At 55.9% G+C, this 14,655-nt stretch overlaps 1 protein-coding gene across 1 annotated transcript; it reads left to right on the plus strand.

The window, feature by feature from the left end:
• Positions 1-9,979: 9,979 nt before the first annotated feature.
• Positions 9,980-14,419, plus strand: Inhbb (inhibin subunit beta B). The gene is made up of 2 exons (XM_004659743.2): positions 9,980-10,448; positions 12,925-14,419. Exons 1-2 carry the CDS (start codon positions 9,980-9,982, stop codon positions 13,698-13,700), a joined length of 1,245 nt encoding a protein of 414 aa, XP_004659800.1. The 3' UTR covers positions 13,701-14,419.
• The last annotated feature ends 236 nt before the right edge of the window (positions 14,420-14,655 follow it).

Below are 14,655 nucleotides of genomic sequence, written 5' to 3' on the forward strand. Positions count from 1 at the left end.
GGGATTGGGGGGGCTAGAGTGGCAGAGAAAAACAAGTGTTCCTGGGAGGGCCATAGCTCTGCCACCCAGGGGAGCTCGTGGGTAAAGCCAATGGGCACACTGTGAATGGCAGTGATGCTGGGGACATAGAGCCTCAGCCCCAGAAACCCACCATTCTTCTGCTTCCTCTCCTCTTCTTACTGAACCATCACAATTTCCTGTGACACTGTCTTGCCCAATCTGTCCTAGGGTGGCCTGAGGCTGGTTGCTGTGTACCTGTGTCTTGGTATCTTAGACTTGCGTCTGCATACACATGCACACATACCAGTACACCCAAGCTACCTTCCCAAGCACACACCACACACACACACACACACACACACACACACACACACACCCTAATACACCACAGCACATGTATATTAATACCAATACCCAGGACCCACATCCCTACTCCAGGGCCACACCCTAACACACACACCCTTAACACACAATACATGCAACTCAATATACCACATGTACCACAACACACACTTACATATACTGGGACACACACCCAACACACACATGTTCCAGCACATAGCCATGCACTAGACCTGCAGGCCCATGTGTAATCCATACCTCACACCACCCAAATACACAACACAATGGCTCCACCTTGTCTTTGAATTCAGTCCCTGCATTGATCTTCCTAGCCAACCTTGTTCTTGTACCCTTGTATTTCTTTTTTTAAGCAATTATTATAAATGTTTTTCTTTTCTTTTCTTTATTTATTTGAGAGAGGGGGAGAGATAAAGAATTGCAGGGCCTCTAGCCACTGCAAACAAACTCCAAATACACGTGGCACCTTGTGTATCTGGCTTACGTGAGTACTGGGGAATTGAAACCTGGGTTCTTAGGTTTTGAAGAAAGCACCTTAACCACCGAACCATCTCTCCAGCCCATAAATATGTTTTGAATATTGCATGGTCTTTTTGTTTCAAGATAGGGTCTTTTAAAAGTGTGTGACACCATGCATAGTTTACCTCTTGTTTTATTGTTTTGGTGGTTTTTAAAACATTTTTTATTTTTTATTTATTTGAAAGCGACAGACAGAGAGAGAAAGAGGCAAAGAGAGAGAGAGAAAGAATGGGCGCGCCAGGGCCTCCAGCCACTGCCAATGAACTCCAGATGTATGCGCCCTCTTGTGCATCTGACTACTGTCCAGCCCCTGTTTTATTTTATTTTATTTATTTATTTATTGTTTTTTTTTCGAGGTAGGGTCTCACTCTAGCCCAGGCTGACCTGGAATTCACCATGGAGCCTCAGGGTGGCCTCGAACTCACGGCAATCCTCCTACCTCTGCCGCTCAAGGGCTGGGATTAAAGGCATGCGCCACCATGCCCAGCTCCCTGTTTTATTTTTTAAGGTAGGGTTTCACTTTAGCTGAGGCTGACCTGGAATTCATTCACTCTGTAGTCTTAGGGTGGCCTCAAACTCATGGCAATCCTCTTCCTACCTCTGCCTCCTACCCTTGTATTTCTGTCTCATTGAGCTGTCACTGGGTCTAGGGATGTTTTCCTCTGAGAATGTGATCAGCTATGAGTGGCCTCTGGTCCTCCCCAAACAGCCCTCTGGCCTCAGAGGTTGGAGCTACCCACACCAGCCCTAGCCTGGCAGCTTTAGTTGCTCTGAAGACCTGAATCTAAAGGGTAAGCCACGCCCACGGGCGTCCCAGGTCTTCCCCGCCTCTGCTCTGTAGGTAACTCCCACACCTTGGCCCTCCTTGCCACCTGCAGAGCCCGTCTTCTGGGACCCCTGCTGCACTGTTTTGGATGCTTAAGACTGCCTCCTGAGCTCCTCTGTGGGACCCTGTCATTGGCATCGACTTTCCTGCCTGCCCTCTGTTCCTCCTGCTCTTTAACTAGGTGCTTCCACCTCAGCGTGAAGGCCCCTTGAACCATTCTATGGAAGGGTTAGCTGAGTGGAGGGGAGACTGCCAATGAACAGCAGCAAATGCTCAAAGCTGCTCTTTTGTCAGAGTGTAGCCAGTGGCTCAGGCTGGCATGGTAGCCCTGAGAAGTCACCATGACCCTGTTCTGCCCTTTAGGAATCTGCTGTCTGCAAGGCCTTGCCAGAAACCCCTCCTGGCCCTGACTGGCTGGGTCTTACCTCTTCCAGGGTCATTCCAACCCTTAGCTTGCCTAGGAAAGTTTCCCCACACTCCAGCTACCTCACCTCTCTCCATGCCCCACAATGCCAGGGCCTCTCCCATGCCTAGACCTTCCCTGTGGCCCAGTGCTCACTCTCCTTCATCTTCCAGTTCTTGAAGTCTGTATAGCGCTCCTTTCCTTGGAGCTGGGCCCTAAATATAAGTGTATAATGAGTGAATGAGTATATTCTTTTCTGGAGCCCGGAGTGGTGGCATTTGCCTATAATCCCAGCTCTTGGGAGGAAGGGTAGGAGGATCCTGGTGAATTTGAGATGAGTCTGGGTTACAGAGTAAATTGCAGGTCAGCCTGGCCTAGACTGAGAACCTACCTAAAAATAAATTCAGGCTGAAGAGATGGTTTAGTGGTTAAGGTACTTGCTTGCAAAGCCAAAAGACCCAGGTTCAACTCCCCAGGACCCACGTAAGCCAGATGCACAAGGTGGTGCACGTGTCTGGGTTTGTTTGCTGTGGCTAGAGGCCCTGGTGCACCCTTATTTCTCTCATTTGCCTCTCTCTCAAAATAAAGATAAATAAATAAAAAACCAACTCCCTAAAAGCCAACCAACCAAACACAAAAAGGGGCAAAGTGCTGAGGAGATGGCTCAGTCATTAAAATGCTCGCCTTGCAAACTTGAGGTCTGAGTTTGATCCTCAGAACCCACATGAAAATGGCAAAAGAAAAAAAAAAAACAAAACTTCAGGTGTGATGGCGTGCATTTGTAATCATAGAGCTGGAGAAGCCGGGCTAGACAGAGCTCTGGGCTTCCCGGCCAACCAAGCTTACATGTTGAGCTCCAGGCCAGTGAGAGACCGCGGTTCAAAGATCAAGTTGGGGCTGGAGAGATGGCTTAGCGGTTAAGTGCTTGCCTGTGAAGCCTAAGGACCCCGGTTCAAGGCTCGGTTCCCCAGGTCCCACGTTAGCCAGATGCACAAGGGGGCGCACGCGTCTGGAGTTCGTTTGCAGAGGCTGGAAGCCCTGGTGTGCCCATTCTTTCTCTCTCCCTCTATCTGTCTTTCTCTCTGTGTCTGTCGCTCTCAAATAAATAAATAAATAATTAAAAAAAAAAAAAAGATCAAGGTGGATGGCTTCTGAGCAATACACCTCAGGTAGGCCTTAGAGGGTCCTTCTGCTGAGTCATGGTTCTGATGTATGGCTCCGGTCTTTCCATAGCTTCCTTTGTGATCCTCCTTGTCACCACCATCCTCTCAGTACTTGTGTCTTCACCAACACAACCCACCCCCACCCCCACAGAGTTCCATGCCCTCTTGCTGTGACCATTCCTTTTTGAGCTGACAGGGTCAAGCCTAACTAGCTAATACTAGCTAATAACTAACTAGCTGGGCTTGCCCTGGGTCCCAGTCAGGACTCTACTACCCTTTGGGCCACTGAGTGAAGCCTGGTTCTCAATCACCTTGCCTTTCAACTCCTGTCTCCACTGAAACTCCTCCTCACCAAAATATGGGCACCTTGCTTCTTAGACTCATCCCAGTGTCTCCCAGATTTGCTCATATTCTGGTCTCTCTAATATTTGGGGACTATGACTTATGGAGTGCTAGATCCCCAGTAACTAGTTCATCACATTTACTGAATGAATGGGAAGGAATTCTGCTAGGAATAGTTTTTGATTAGCAATTTGAAGTGGGCCACTAACCAACTGCTGTATTTAGCACCTCTATTTTTTTTTCTAGAAAATATACCAGTTTGGACAGCCATCCCCAGGGGCCTGCTGTTGGAATATTTCCTGAGTGTTCAAAACATATTCTATCCTACTCTCCCCCAGTGCCCCCTCCCAGCTCTGCTAGGTAAAGCACAGGAGGGTCTTCTCCAGCCAGCTCCTTCCTTGCTCTGAAGTCTTCCTGAGAATAGGGTCCTGTACCCAGTACACTGTAGTCTATACTGTGTGGCTCTTCATAGTAAATGATGGGTCGCAGGAGCCAGAAAGTAAGTTCAAAAGCAATGAACAAGAAGCTTTGCCGAATGACTCCGTTAAAGCCTGCCTAGAGATCTGGGGAGATGGATCAGGCAGTGATGTACTTCTGGAGTTTGGATTCCCAGTGCGCACATCACAGTTGGGTTTGGTGGCGTGCATCTGTCATCTCAGCACTTGGGAGGAGAAGATAGGAGCATCCCTGGGGCTTGCTGGCTGGCTAGGGTACCTGAACCAGTGAGCTCCAGGTTCATTCTGTCTCAAAAATAAGGTGAAGGGTACTGGGGAGATGGCTCAGTGGTTAAAACTGCATGCTAGCAAAACCTGCCAGTCTAGGTTCAAATCACTAGTACCCATGTAAAGCCAGATGTACAATATAATATATGCAGCTGGGGTGTGTATTCTTATTCTCTCTGTCTCTTCTCCTTGAAAAAAATAAGGCAGAGAGTGATTAAAGAAGGTACTCAAAGCTGGGTGTGGTGGTGCATGCCTTTAACCCCAGCTATTGGGAGGCAGAGGTAGGAGGATCGCCATGAGTTCGAGGCCACCCTGAGACTACATAGTGAGTTCCAGGTCAGCTTGAGCTAGAGTGAGACCCTATCTCAAAAAAAAAGATACTTTTACTAAATATTGATCTCTGGTGTCCACACACGTGTACACATGGAGAAAGCATGTTTAGTAACAGAATGGCTTTTAGAAGGAGTTAGGTGCCGAATGCATCTTGTGTTTGCTTGATAACTCACTCCTAAAGTCAACCTCTGGCCTCCACGCTCATGCAAACATACTCCCACACACATACACATGAGAGAGAGGGAGAGAGAGGGAGAAAGAGAGAGAGAGAGAGGGAGAGGGGGAGGGAGGGAGAGAGAGGAAGAGAGAGAGAGGAGAGAAAGAAAGGCAGCCTTGGCTTCTTGCCTCTTGGAGGCCCCTCTGCTGGGTCCTCCTCTGCACTGACTCCAGGCCAGGGCTGTCCTTCTCCGGGGCTTGGCGATGTGGACCAGCATGCAGCTCCTTGCACTCAGACACTCGGCTGTTCTAGAGATGGCGTCTGGCAGCACTGGCTTCTGCATTAGTGCTGGAAAGTGAACGCCATGTTCCCTGAGCCCATCCCTGCCAAAACCTTCCTCCAGCCAAGGGCTGCGTCTTTGCCCACACCCTTCAGGGGCTGTGTGGCCAAGCACTGCACCTGGGTTCTCAATTATTTTTGCAAATGAGCCTTGAGGTTTGCTTTTATGGCTTGACTTATTTCTTAGAAGATTTTTATCAGCCACCAATTGACACTTAGCATGGATCATCGGGGGGAAATGGGGCTGGGAAGAATACTCAGCAAGATGTTTTCCTTGCAAGCATGGGAACCTGTGTTTGAGTCCCAGAACCCATGTTAAAAAGGGTAGGGGGAGTGGGTATGGTGACATATGCCTTAAAGCTCAGGACTCAGGGGGCAGAGGTAGGAGAATCACTGTGAGTTTGAGGCCATCTTGGGACTATAGAGTGCGTTTCACTGCTACAGTGAGACCCTACCTTGAAGCACCCCCCCAGCCCTGCCAAAAAGGGACTGGGGAGATTGCTCAATGGTTCACGGTGCTTGCTTGCAAAGCCTGCTGGCCTAGGTTTGAGCCCTCATTCCCAACATAAAGCCAGATGCATGAAGTGACACTTGAATCTGGAGTTCATTTGCAGTGACAAGAGGTTTTGGCTGTGCCCATTCTCTCTCTCTCTCTTTGTTCTTGCAAATAAATAAATAATACTTAAAAAAACTGGGTGAGGTGATGCACACCTGTAATCCAAGTGCAGGGGAGGCAGAGACAAATGGATCCCTGGGGCTCACTGGTCAGACAGCTAGCCTGCTTGGTGATCTCCAGGTCAATGATAACCCTGTCTCAAATAGGATGGACAACTTGGGAGGAATGACATTTGAGGTTGTTCCCTGGACTTCACACACAGCCATGCATACATGCATGTGCACTGCACACATTAGAACACACACACACATGTATGAAAGCAAGTACTATGCATGCCTTGGATGATGCCCCCTCCATCTTCCATGAGCACAGGTCCATAGGGTCACCATACTTCCTTTGCTGCCGTCAGCATCGGGCTTGAGTTCCTTGAGGACGGCAGGAAGCCAGCATTCGATGTGGGGGCGGCCTGGTAATGCGGCCTGTGTGGAGGGCGTTGGCTCCAGCACTGCTGTACGTTATTGTATTCAAAACTGACAGACACAGTGACAACCCTGGCCAAGATGGAAGGCTGAGGTCACCAGCTTGAGGAGAACGGAGCCTAATGGGAAATGAGGCTTTGGAGCAACAGGATCACATCCTTGTCCCTCAGGAGGGGATAGGAAGGCTCCCTCCAAAGTACAAGGTGATGGAAGAACTCAATTTACACCCTTGGCTTCCGTGGGCTGGGGGATCAGCAGAGGGCGGGATAATCCCAGCTTCCCGAGCAGATGGTTTCTGACTACCGCTTGACCCAGTTCCCTCCCAGCAGATGACTGACAGCGGGGCTGACAGCTTCTCCACCAGGGGAGCAAAGTGTGGACCCTCCTCCCGCCAGCAAGGACACAGTGGCTTTTGCCTCTCACAGGTGCCAGGTCAACCGCCAGGTTGCTGTACCTTCCTGAAGGTGGGGAGAAGCCTTACCTACCCTCTTTCTCCTCCCCCAACCTTGTCTAGCCCAGCTGAGGCTGGCAAGAAGGGCTGTAGCTGGGCAAGCCAGGAATGGCCTCTAGGGTTGGTGCTGGGGTGTAGGGGAGGGTGTTAAACCCTTAATGGCTTAATGACTAAGTGACTTCTTTTGTTCATTCAATCAATCATTCCTTCAATAAGCTCTCCCTGATCATCTGTCAGTAGTCTGGCACTAGATAGTACCCAAGAGGCCCAGGATGGAGATAAGACAACCAGCCAGGCACTGGGCACAGAGGCATCATCAGAAAATGTCTATTAAGGGTCCCCAGGACCAGAAAGGGCTTCACCCAGGAGAAGCTGGGCTGAGTCCTAAGGACTGAGGATGAGTTTGCCAAATGGTGGGTGGCGCTGGTGATAGAGACAGCCGGAATGCCAGGGCACGTGTGCAAGCGAAAATCAGGGTGGGCCAGCCTGGATCAGGGCCATCTTGCAGATGTGCAGCCCCAGGCTGCCAGAGTATGTTCTTTCTGTCCAGGGCTCACAGACTCCTGTACGGGACAATGGGGCTATTGAGAGGACTTTAAGGTGGGGAAAGGGGGGGGTGCAGAAGGGCTGTCATCTCCCAAGATCTTCCTGGGACCCTGCCTCTGACTGACCAGCTCAGACCCGCTTTAACTTTGCCCTGCAGACTTGTGGTCATTCCTCCTACTGGGAGGGAGGGGGCGCTGTGCCTCCAGGCTTGCGGGCCTTGGAGGAACTGCGGTCCTGGCTAAATTCCACAGCGCAGGGCTGGCCAGATAGGTTAGAGATGGGTTTTGGTGGAATAAAAGTGCTCCCCCACCGGGAGGTGCCCCTCATCAAGCTTGTCCCCGCTCCTCAACACTCATTATCCCAGCTAAATACTTCTCCCTCACAGTTTCGCTCCTTGCTGGGTGAGCCCGTGGGACAGGGGAACTAGAAGGGAGGGGCTGGGCTATGTTCCTGTCCCTGGATCCTGTGCCCTGTGGGCATTGTCGTGTTGCCCTGGACCCGGGTGGGGGCGTGAGGAGGGACAGAAAGAACGCATTGCATTTGGCTTTCTGGACAGGGCTGGGAGTCAAATTTCCATAGACAGCTTTTCTGGTTTGAATTCCAGAGAAGGGTGCCCTGGAACCATCTTTTTACTGGGGTTCCGTGAGGAGGTTGGCCTAGTCGCTGTGAGGCTCCCACACAGCCTGTGTGATGCAGCTGTCACTGTCCCCTTCAGCGATGAGGAAGTAGAGAGGACTGGATTCAAGGTCACTCCTAGAAGCCTGGCCGTGATCAAGTCCTGAGTGGAACCCCAGGTTTAACTGAGGCAAAGTGAGCGTGGGAGAGTGGCTACCCCACCAACCTGGCCAGAACTGGGGCTCCAGAGTCCTTAGAGATGGGTTTCCGTGCAATGCAGGCGGTCCCACCTAGCAGGCTCTCAGAGAGGCGGCAGCTGGCCAGGCTTCCAGGCTTCCGGGACCCTCCAGGTCCCCTGGGCATGGCCAATGCGACATTGGCCTGGGGCACTTGGAGAGGACACTGCGGGCCCGGGCGGCGGGTGGATTGGTGGCTTCCACCGACCAGAGTCACCAGTTCAACAGGCAAGTCCGCGGTGGGAGCCCCGGGAGGGAGCCACTGCTGCGGATGGGGGTCGCAAGCACGCTCGGGTTGGAGAGGCCGGCGGCTGGGCCGGGCAGGGCCTGCGCGACAGTGGGGAGGGGTTGGCAGGTCCGATGGCGCATATGGGGAGCCCGTGGGTGCAGCCCATTGCGCCGTGGGGCGAGGGTCCGGGGCACCCACGTGGTGGGAAAGTTTCTAGGCAGCAAAAGTGGCCTGGCACGGTGGGGGGCGGGGGAAGGAGGCCGAATGACTCGGCCCTCCTCGCCCAGCAGGAGTGCAGCGAAGCGGGGGTGGGCGGGGGAGCCCGCGGCACCGACCTGCAGATTCCGCCTCCCCCTCCGCCCCCGGGCAGCCAGAGCGGGCGGCGCGGACGGTCCCCTCCCGCACAGCCGGGACGACACTCCCCCTCTTTTTTTTTTTTTTTCCTGCCAACGTCTATCTCCACACGCGTACACATACGGAGATTGTGCGGCTTTTTCCCCCCCTCGGGAGAAAACCGGGGAGCAGAGAGGCCGAGAGGGCAAAGCGAAGAAGTCGCCCTGAGCGCGCTCCTCACTCGGTGCCGCGGCCGGGCGCGGGGACGCCGCCACCACCGCCAGCGCCAGCGCCGCCAGCTCTCTCCGGGCCCTGCGGAGGGTGCCGGTAGGAGCGCGAGCGAAGACCCCCGCTGCCAGGGGACGGCGAGGGACTTTTAGCCGCCGCGGCAGGCAGGAGACGACCGAGGCGAGGAGGAGCCCCGCGCCCGGCTGCAGCGGGGAAGGAAGGAAGGAGGCGGGCGGAGCGCAGGCCCCGGAGAAGCGCACCGCGGCCCGTCCGCCCGTGGCTGCGGCTCCGGAGGAGCCTGGAGACAACTTTGCCGGGTGACGCGCCGAGGAGAGCGCAGGGCCCGCGGCCGAGGGCTCGGCGCCGCCTGTGAGCCGGCCCGCGCGGCGCGCTCCCCCCTCCCGAGCCCGGCACCGCGCTCGCTCCGCGCCGCCGCCCGCCGGCCCGAAGCGGGGACGACCTCCTTGCCCGTCGCCGGCGGCGGTGGCCCTGGTCCGCGGCGAGAGGCGGCGACGAGGGCGAGGCGCTCAGGTGCGATTGCGGGGCCCCGCCGCAGCGCCCGCCGCAGCGCCGCGCCCGGGCTCGGCTCTCGGGGTAGCTCCAGCAGCACCTTCGCTTCCGTCTCGAGCAAGTTGCCACCACCGTTCCTGTGACCACCGTCCCCACCCGGCACCGTCGCCACCGCCACCGCCGCTTTCGTTTGCACCCGATCGGGGGGCTGCGGGAAGACCCCGACGCGGAGAGGATGGGCTGCGGGCTGCAGATGCCCGGGCGCCCGGAGACGCCCGCTAGCCAGTGACCCGGCGGTCCCCCAAACCCCGCCCGCACGCCCCTCCGGCCCCCGCGGCGCCCCTTCTCTGCCGCGCGGGAACCCCCGCGGCCCGGCCGGCCCCCTCCCCCTGCGAGCCGGCAGCGGCGCTCCCCGCAGGCGGGCGGGCGGGCAGGCGGGCGGGCGGGCGGAGGCCCGGGCGGCGCAGGCGGGGGCGGGGCGGGGCGGTGCGCCCGGAGCCCAGAGCCCGGCCCTGAGCTCGGCTCGCCTCGCCTCGCCTCGCGGCGGGCGCCCTCGTCGCCAGCGGCGCACCATGGACGGGCTGCCCGGTCGGGCGTTGGGGGCCGCCTGCCTTCTGCTCCTGGCGGCCGGCTGGCTGGGACCCGAGGCTTGGGGTTCCCCTACGCCCCCGCCATCGCCCGCCGCGCCGCCGCCACCCCCGCCACCCGGAGCTCCGGGAGGCTCGCCGGACACCTGTATGTCGTGCGGCGGCGGCGGCGGTGGTGGCGGCGGCTTCCGGCGGCCGGAGGAGCTGGGCCGGGTGGACGGTGACTTCCTGGAGGCGGTGAAGCGTCACATCTTGAACCGCCTGCAGTTGCGGGGCCGGCCCAACATCACGCACGCCGTGCCCAAGGCCGCCATGGTCACGGCCCTGCGCAAGCTGCACGCGGGCAAGGTGCGCGAGGACGGCCGCGTGGAGATCCCGCACCTCGACGGCCACGCCAGCCCGGGCGCCGACGGCCAGGAGCGCGTCTCCGAAATCATCAGCTTTGCAGAGACAGGTGAGTCCGGCCTTGGGGAGGACAGCCGTGGCCCGCGCTCCCCTCCTGTTCCCCTTCTCCGTGCCAGCTCCCGCAGCCGTCTCTGCAGCCCGCGCGCCCCGGGGGCATCCCATACGCTCGGCCCGGCTGTTCTGCCTTAGCCTTGAGCGCTCCTTGGGGTGCACTCCTCCTCCCTTTCTCCCCCTCCCTACCGCCATAGACCCTTCTTGCTCCTTGGTCCCCAATGCCACCGCCGAGCGCCCCGCCCTCCGCCCCTGCCCGCGGGATCCGGCCCCAGCGCCTCTGGGCGCGCGTCCCCCTCCCGGCAGATGCGCGCGGCCTTGGCTCTGCGGGCACTTGCTTGGTGATTGCTTAATGTTTTTGTTTCCCACGATCGGAGTGTAGGCTTAGCAGTGTGGATGGAGATGTGTGTGCTTGTTGATATACGTGGGCCGAGTGTGTATGTGTGAGTGTGTGTGTGTGCGCGCGCGCCTGCCTGCGTGAGAGGCCCTCGGGGCCGCTTCCATCGACCGGCAGCGTGGGCTTGCCAGGATTGCAGAAGCCTCGCGGGAGGAGAGCTAGGCAACCTCTCTTCCGATTGTGTGGGCATCCCGATCGGCGGAAGGCAGCTTCTCAACAGGTCCATCATTTATGCAAAGACGGATGGGGGACAGCCCCGTGCCTTTCCGCTTGCCTGGCAGCAGCGGCAACCCTCTAGTCCGAAAGCGCCTAGGAGTTCCTAGTTGACAAAGAGTAGGATTCCTTTCTGGAATTTTCCCGCTGGTCCCACACCACGAATTTCTTTCCACTGTCTAAATCTAAAAATCAGAGGGAGAGGGAGAGGGAGAGAGAGAGAGAGAAAAAAAAAAAAAGAGAGAGAGAGGAAGTTTAAAAGGAGGAAGAAAATGTGTTCCCCACTGAAATGCTGCAAGTGCTTTTTTTCACTCCGCTGTCCCTTTCAGGACTTGAATGAGCCAGGCTGGCTTTTGTGCCTGAAGCTCAGCCCCATTTGTGCGGAGGGGACCGCAGAGACGGTCGGTGGCAGAGAGAGAGGGAAGACCGATGCAGTCAGGGTGGGGGCCAAGCAGGGAGCCTGGGAGGAGGGGAATCCCCTGGCTGGAAATGCTCCCCCTACTCTCCCAGGCAGCAGGCAGACTGTGCCTGTCGTGCCTGAGGATGAAAAGGGATGAAAAGTTTTGCATGGCCGGGTGTGGAGAAAAGCAGAGACAATCAGGGCTGGTTTGTGCTTAGAAAGAAATGCATTGCCATTTTAGCTGTCCGCTGGAGTCAGGGAAAGCTCGACATGCAATTAGAGGGCTTGGATTAAAGGTGCTTTGGGGCTCAGGGTAGAAATGTGATTCAGGAAGGTCGAGGAGGCCTTTTGGTCCTGGTGGCACAAAATGACAGCGGGGGCTGTTATATTTCTGGTCCGTTTCACGGAGCCAGCTCTTTGACTTATAAATAACAGATTCAGGTCACAGGCAGCTCGTCCAAGACCAGCTTTTAAGGCCGCCGTTTCCCCCATTTCAAAGTCAGACGTCACTGTCATTAGAAGAGCCAGGCGAGGCCTGAGGAGGGGGTTGGGAGGGTGGCTTGGTGGGAGGTTTGATAAAACCAGCCATATCCACCGAGTTGCCTTATTCAAAAAAAAAAAAAAAAAGGTACGATTGTTAGAGTAAAGGGTCACCAAAATGTAGAATGAATTGGGCATAACCTCTCTCCCTGTTGAGCTTAGTTACTGAGAAAACTAGCAAGCTGCCCCCCTCCCGGGAGATTTTTGAGTGTACCGTGTTCAGGAGAGCCAGGTTCTTGTCAAAGGATTGGCTGTCAAGTTTCAAGCTTGACGGTCCTGTCCCTGGGAACTTCTGGGAAACAAGGCCTGTAGTTGCAGCTTGCAGAGCGCACGTTCCTGTCAGAAATCTGAGCAGAGATTGCTTGTTTGCAGTGGAGGTCCTACTGGGGGTAGGATCGGATCATGTTAGGTAAACACTAGAAAAAGGCAATAGGTGGCTCAGCTTGATTTTGCAATGCCCCAAGTTAACCAGAAAGAAAAAATAAATGCAGAAAAAGGCCATATTTAAAACAACCCACCCCCAAATCTTCCCTGTAATCCTGGGATTTTTTTTTTCCTTCAGATTTTACAGAGACCCATAACAACTTGTTAAGATTTTGGCCTTCTGACAAGTTGTTCTGTTGAGCTCTGAGGCCTGACAAGCCTATCTCCAGGGAGCCCTGGCTTGGGAGAGATGAGGGAGGATTTTATAGGCCTGGACCTTTTGGCTCCACCCTCGTCCCGGTTTCTCAATGGGGAGTGTTTCTTCTGCTTCTCCCAGGTTGTGGTAGAGGCTCGGGCCCCAGGAACAGTATTTCTGGTCAGCAACTAACGCTTTCCAGCTGTGGCAAGTGTGCATTCCAGCGTCAAGACAGCGAAGCCCGCATTCCCGGTTGTCTTGTGTTCTTGTGGAATTAACTTGGCCCGGTCTCCCCTTCTCCACAGATGGCCCCGCCTCCTCCCGAGTCCGCCTGTACTTCTTCGTCTCTAATGAAGGCAACCAGAACCTGTTCGTGGTGCAGGCCAGTCTGTGGCTTTACCTGAAACTCCTGCCCTACGTTTTGGATAAGGGCAGCCGGCGGAAGGTGTGGGTCAAGGTGTACTTCCAGGAGCAGGGCCATGGTGACAGGTGGAACGTGGTGGAGAAGAAGGTGGACCTCAAACGCAGTGGCTGGCACACCTTCCCCATCACCGAGGCCATCCAGACCCTGTTTGAACGCGGCGAGCGCCGCCTCAACCTGGACGTGCAGTGTGACAGCTGTCAGGAGCTGGCCGTGGTGCCGGTGTTCGTGGACCCTGGTGAGGAGTCACATCGGCCCTTTGTGGTGGTCCAGGCCCGCCTGGGCGACAGCAGACACCGCATCCGCAAACGGGGCCTGGAATGTGACGGGCGGACCAGCCTCTGTTGTAGGCAACAGTTCTTCATTGATTTCCGGCTCATCGGCTGGAACGACTGGATCATCGCGCCCACTGGCTACTACGGGAACTACTGCGAGGGCAGCTGCCCGGCCTACCTGGCCGGAGTCCCCGGCTCGGCCTCCTCCTTCCACACGGCTGTGGTGAACCAGTACCGCATGCGTGGCCTGAACCCGGGGCCTGTGAACTCTTGTTGTATCCCGACGAAACTGAGCTCCATGTCCATGCTGTACTTTGATGATGAGTACAACATCGTCAAACGGGATGTGCCCAACATGATCGTGGAGGAGTGTGGCTGCGCTTGACAGTGGCCTGCAAAGGCATGGCGGCAGTGGGCTTTGCAGGGACAGGAGGTGCAGGTGGGCTGAGCGTGGCCATTCTGTTGAGCTGTAGAGAGTGCCCGAGTGAGGCCTGAAAAGATTTTTCTACTGCTTCATAGAACAACCAGTCAAAGCCAGAGGGAGAACCCTCAGGTGACACGAGAGACTCCCAAACACACACCACACGTAGACCCGCACAGCCAGACACATCCTGCCACCCACACAGCAGCCTCCAGGCCTCCAGGATACCGGCGATGGATGCGGCGGCGACAAATGGCAGCTTAGCTACCAATGCCTGTCAGTCGGAGAGAATGGGGTGAGCAGCCACCATCCCCACCAGCTGGCCGGGCCACTCTGAATCGCGCCTTCTGAGCACACATAAAAGCACAAAGACAGAGACGCAGGGAGAGCGAGCCAGAGAGCCACTGAGAGGAAAATCGGGGCGGGAAGCACGGGCAGGCGGAGGGCCATGTCCCTGCCTTGTCCCAGGCCTGCTCTTCCATCACAGCGCCTGGCGTGGGCCTGCCTGCTTGCTCCCTGCAGGCATTCTTCCCGCCTCTAAGGCCAGGGAAGCCCCACTTCCACGTACTTGGAGAGTAACAAGTGACCCAAGAGGAACTTGCCTGTCAGAGACCTCGGAGCAGGGACAGTGACCCTTTGACTGACTGTTTAGTTCCCTCACATGACTTCTGTGTTTGTGTTTGTTATGGGGTAGGGAGGGAGGGAGAGGTGAGGGGGTCTTAATTTGATGCTTTAACTCATCTCCAGCAGTTGACAGGTCACCTGTTCCAGTTGTAGAAACGAAAAAAAAAAAAAAAAGACTTTAATAGAAAGAATCAGGTATTACCTTTGAAGTGAGAATCCAGCTTGTTCTAAATGTCCTTTGCTGGGGACATTGCTCTAGTGCTGGTGGAGGGGCTGTGGAGTGACCGCTAGGCCA

This window comes from Jaculus jaculus, chromosome 5, assembly GCF_020740685.1.
Source record: "Jaculus jaculus isolate mJacJac1 chromosome 5, mJacJac1.mat.Y.cur, whole genome shotgun sequence".
Classification (NCBI taxonomy): domain Eukaryota; kingdom Metazoa; phylum Chordata; class Mammalia; order Rodentia; family Dipodidae; genus Jaculus; species Jaculus jaculus.

Bases quoted from the DNA above. Each gene is read 5' to 3' on its own strand.
- Inhbb (XM_004659743.2), top strand. From the start codon at position 9,980: ATGGACGGGCTGCCCGGTCGGGCGTTGGGGGCCGCCTGCCTTCTGCTC. The intron at 10,449-12,924 runs GTGAGTCCGGCC...CCTTCTCCACAG, and splicing joins CATCAGCTTTGCAGAGACAG to ATGGCCCCGCCTCCTCCCGA.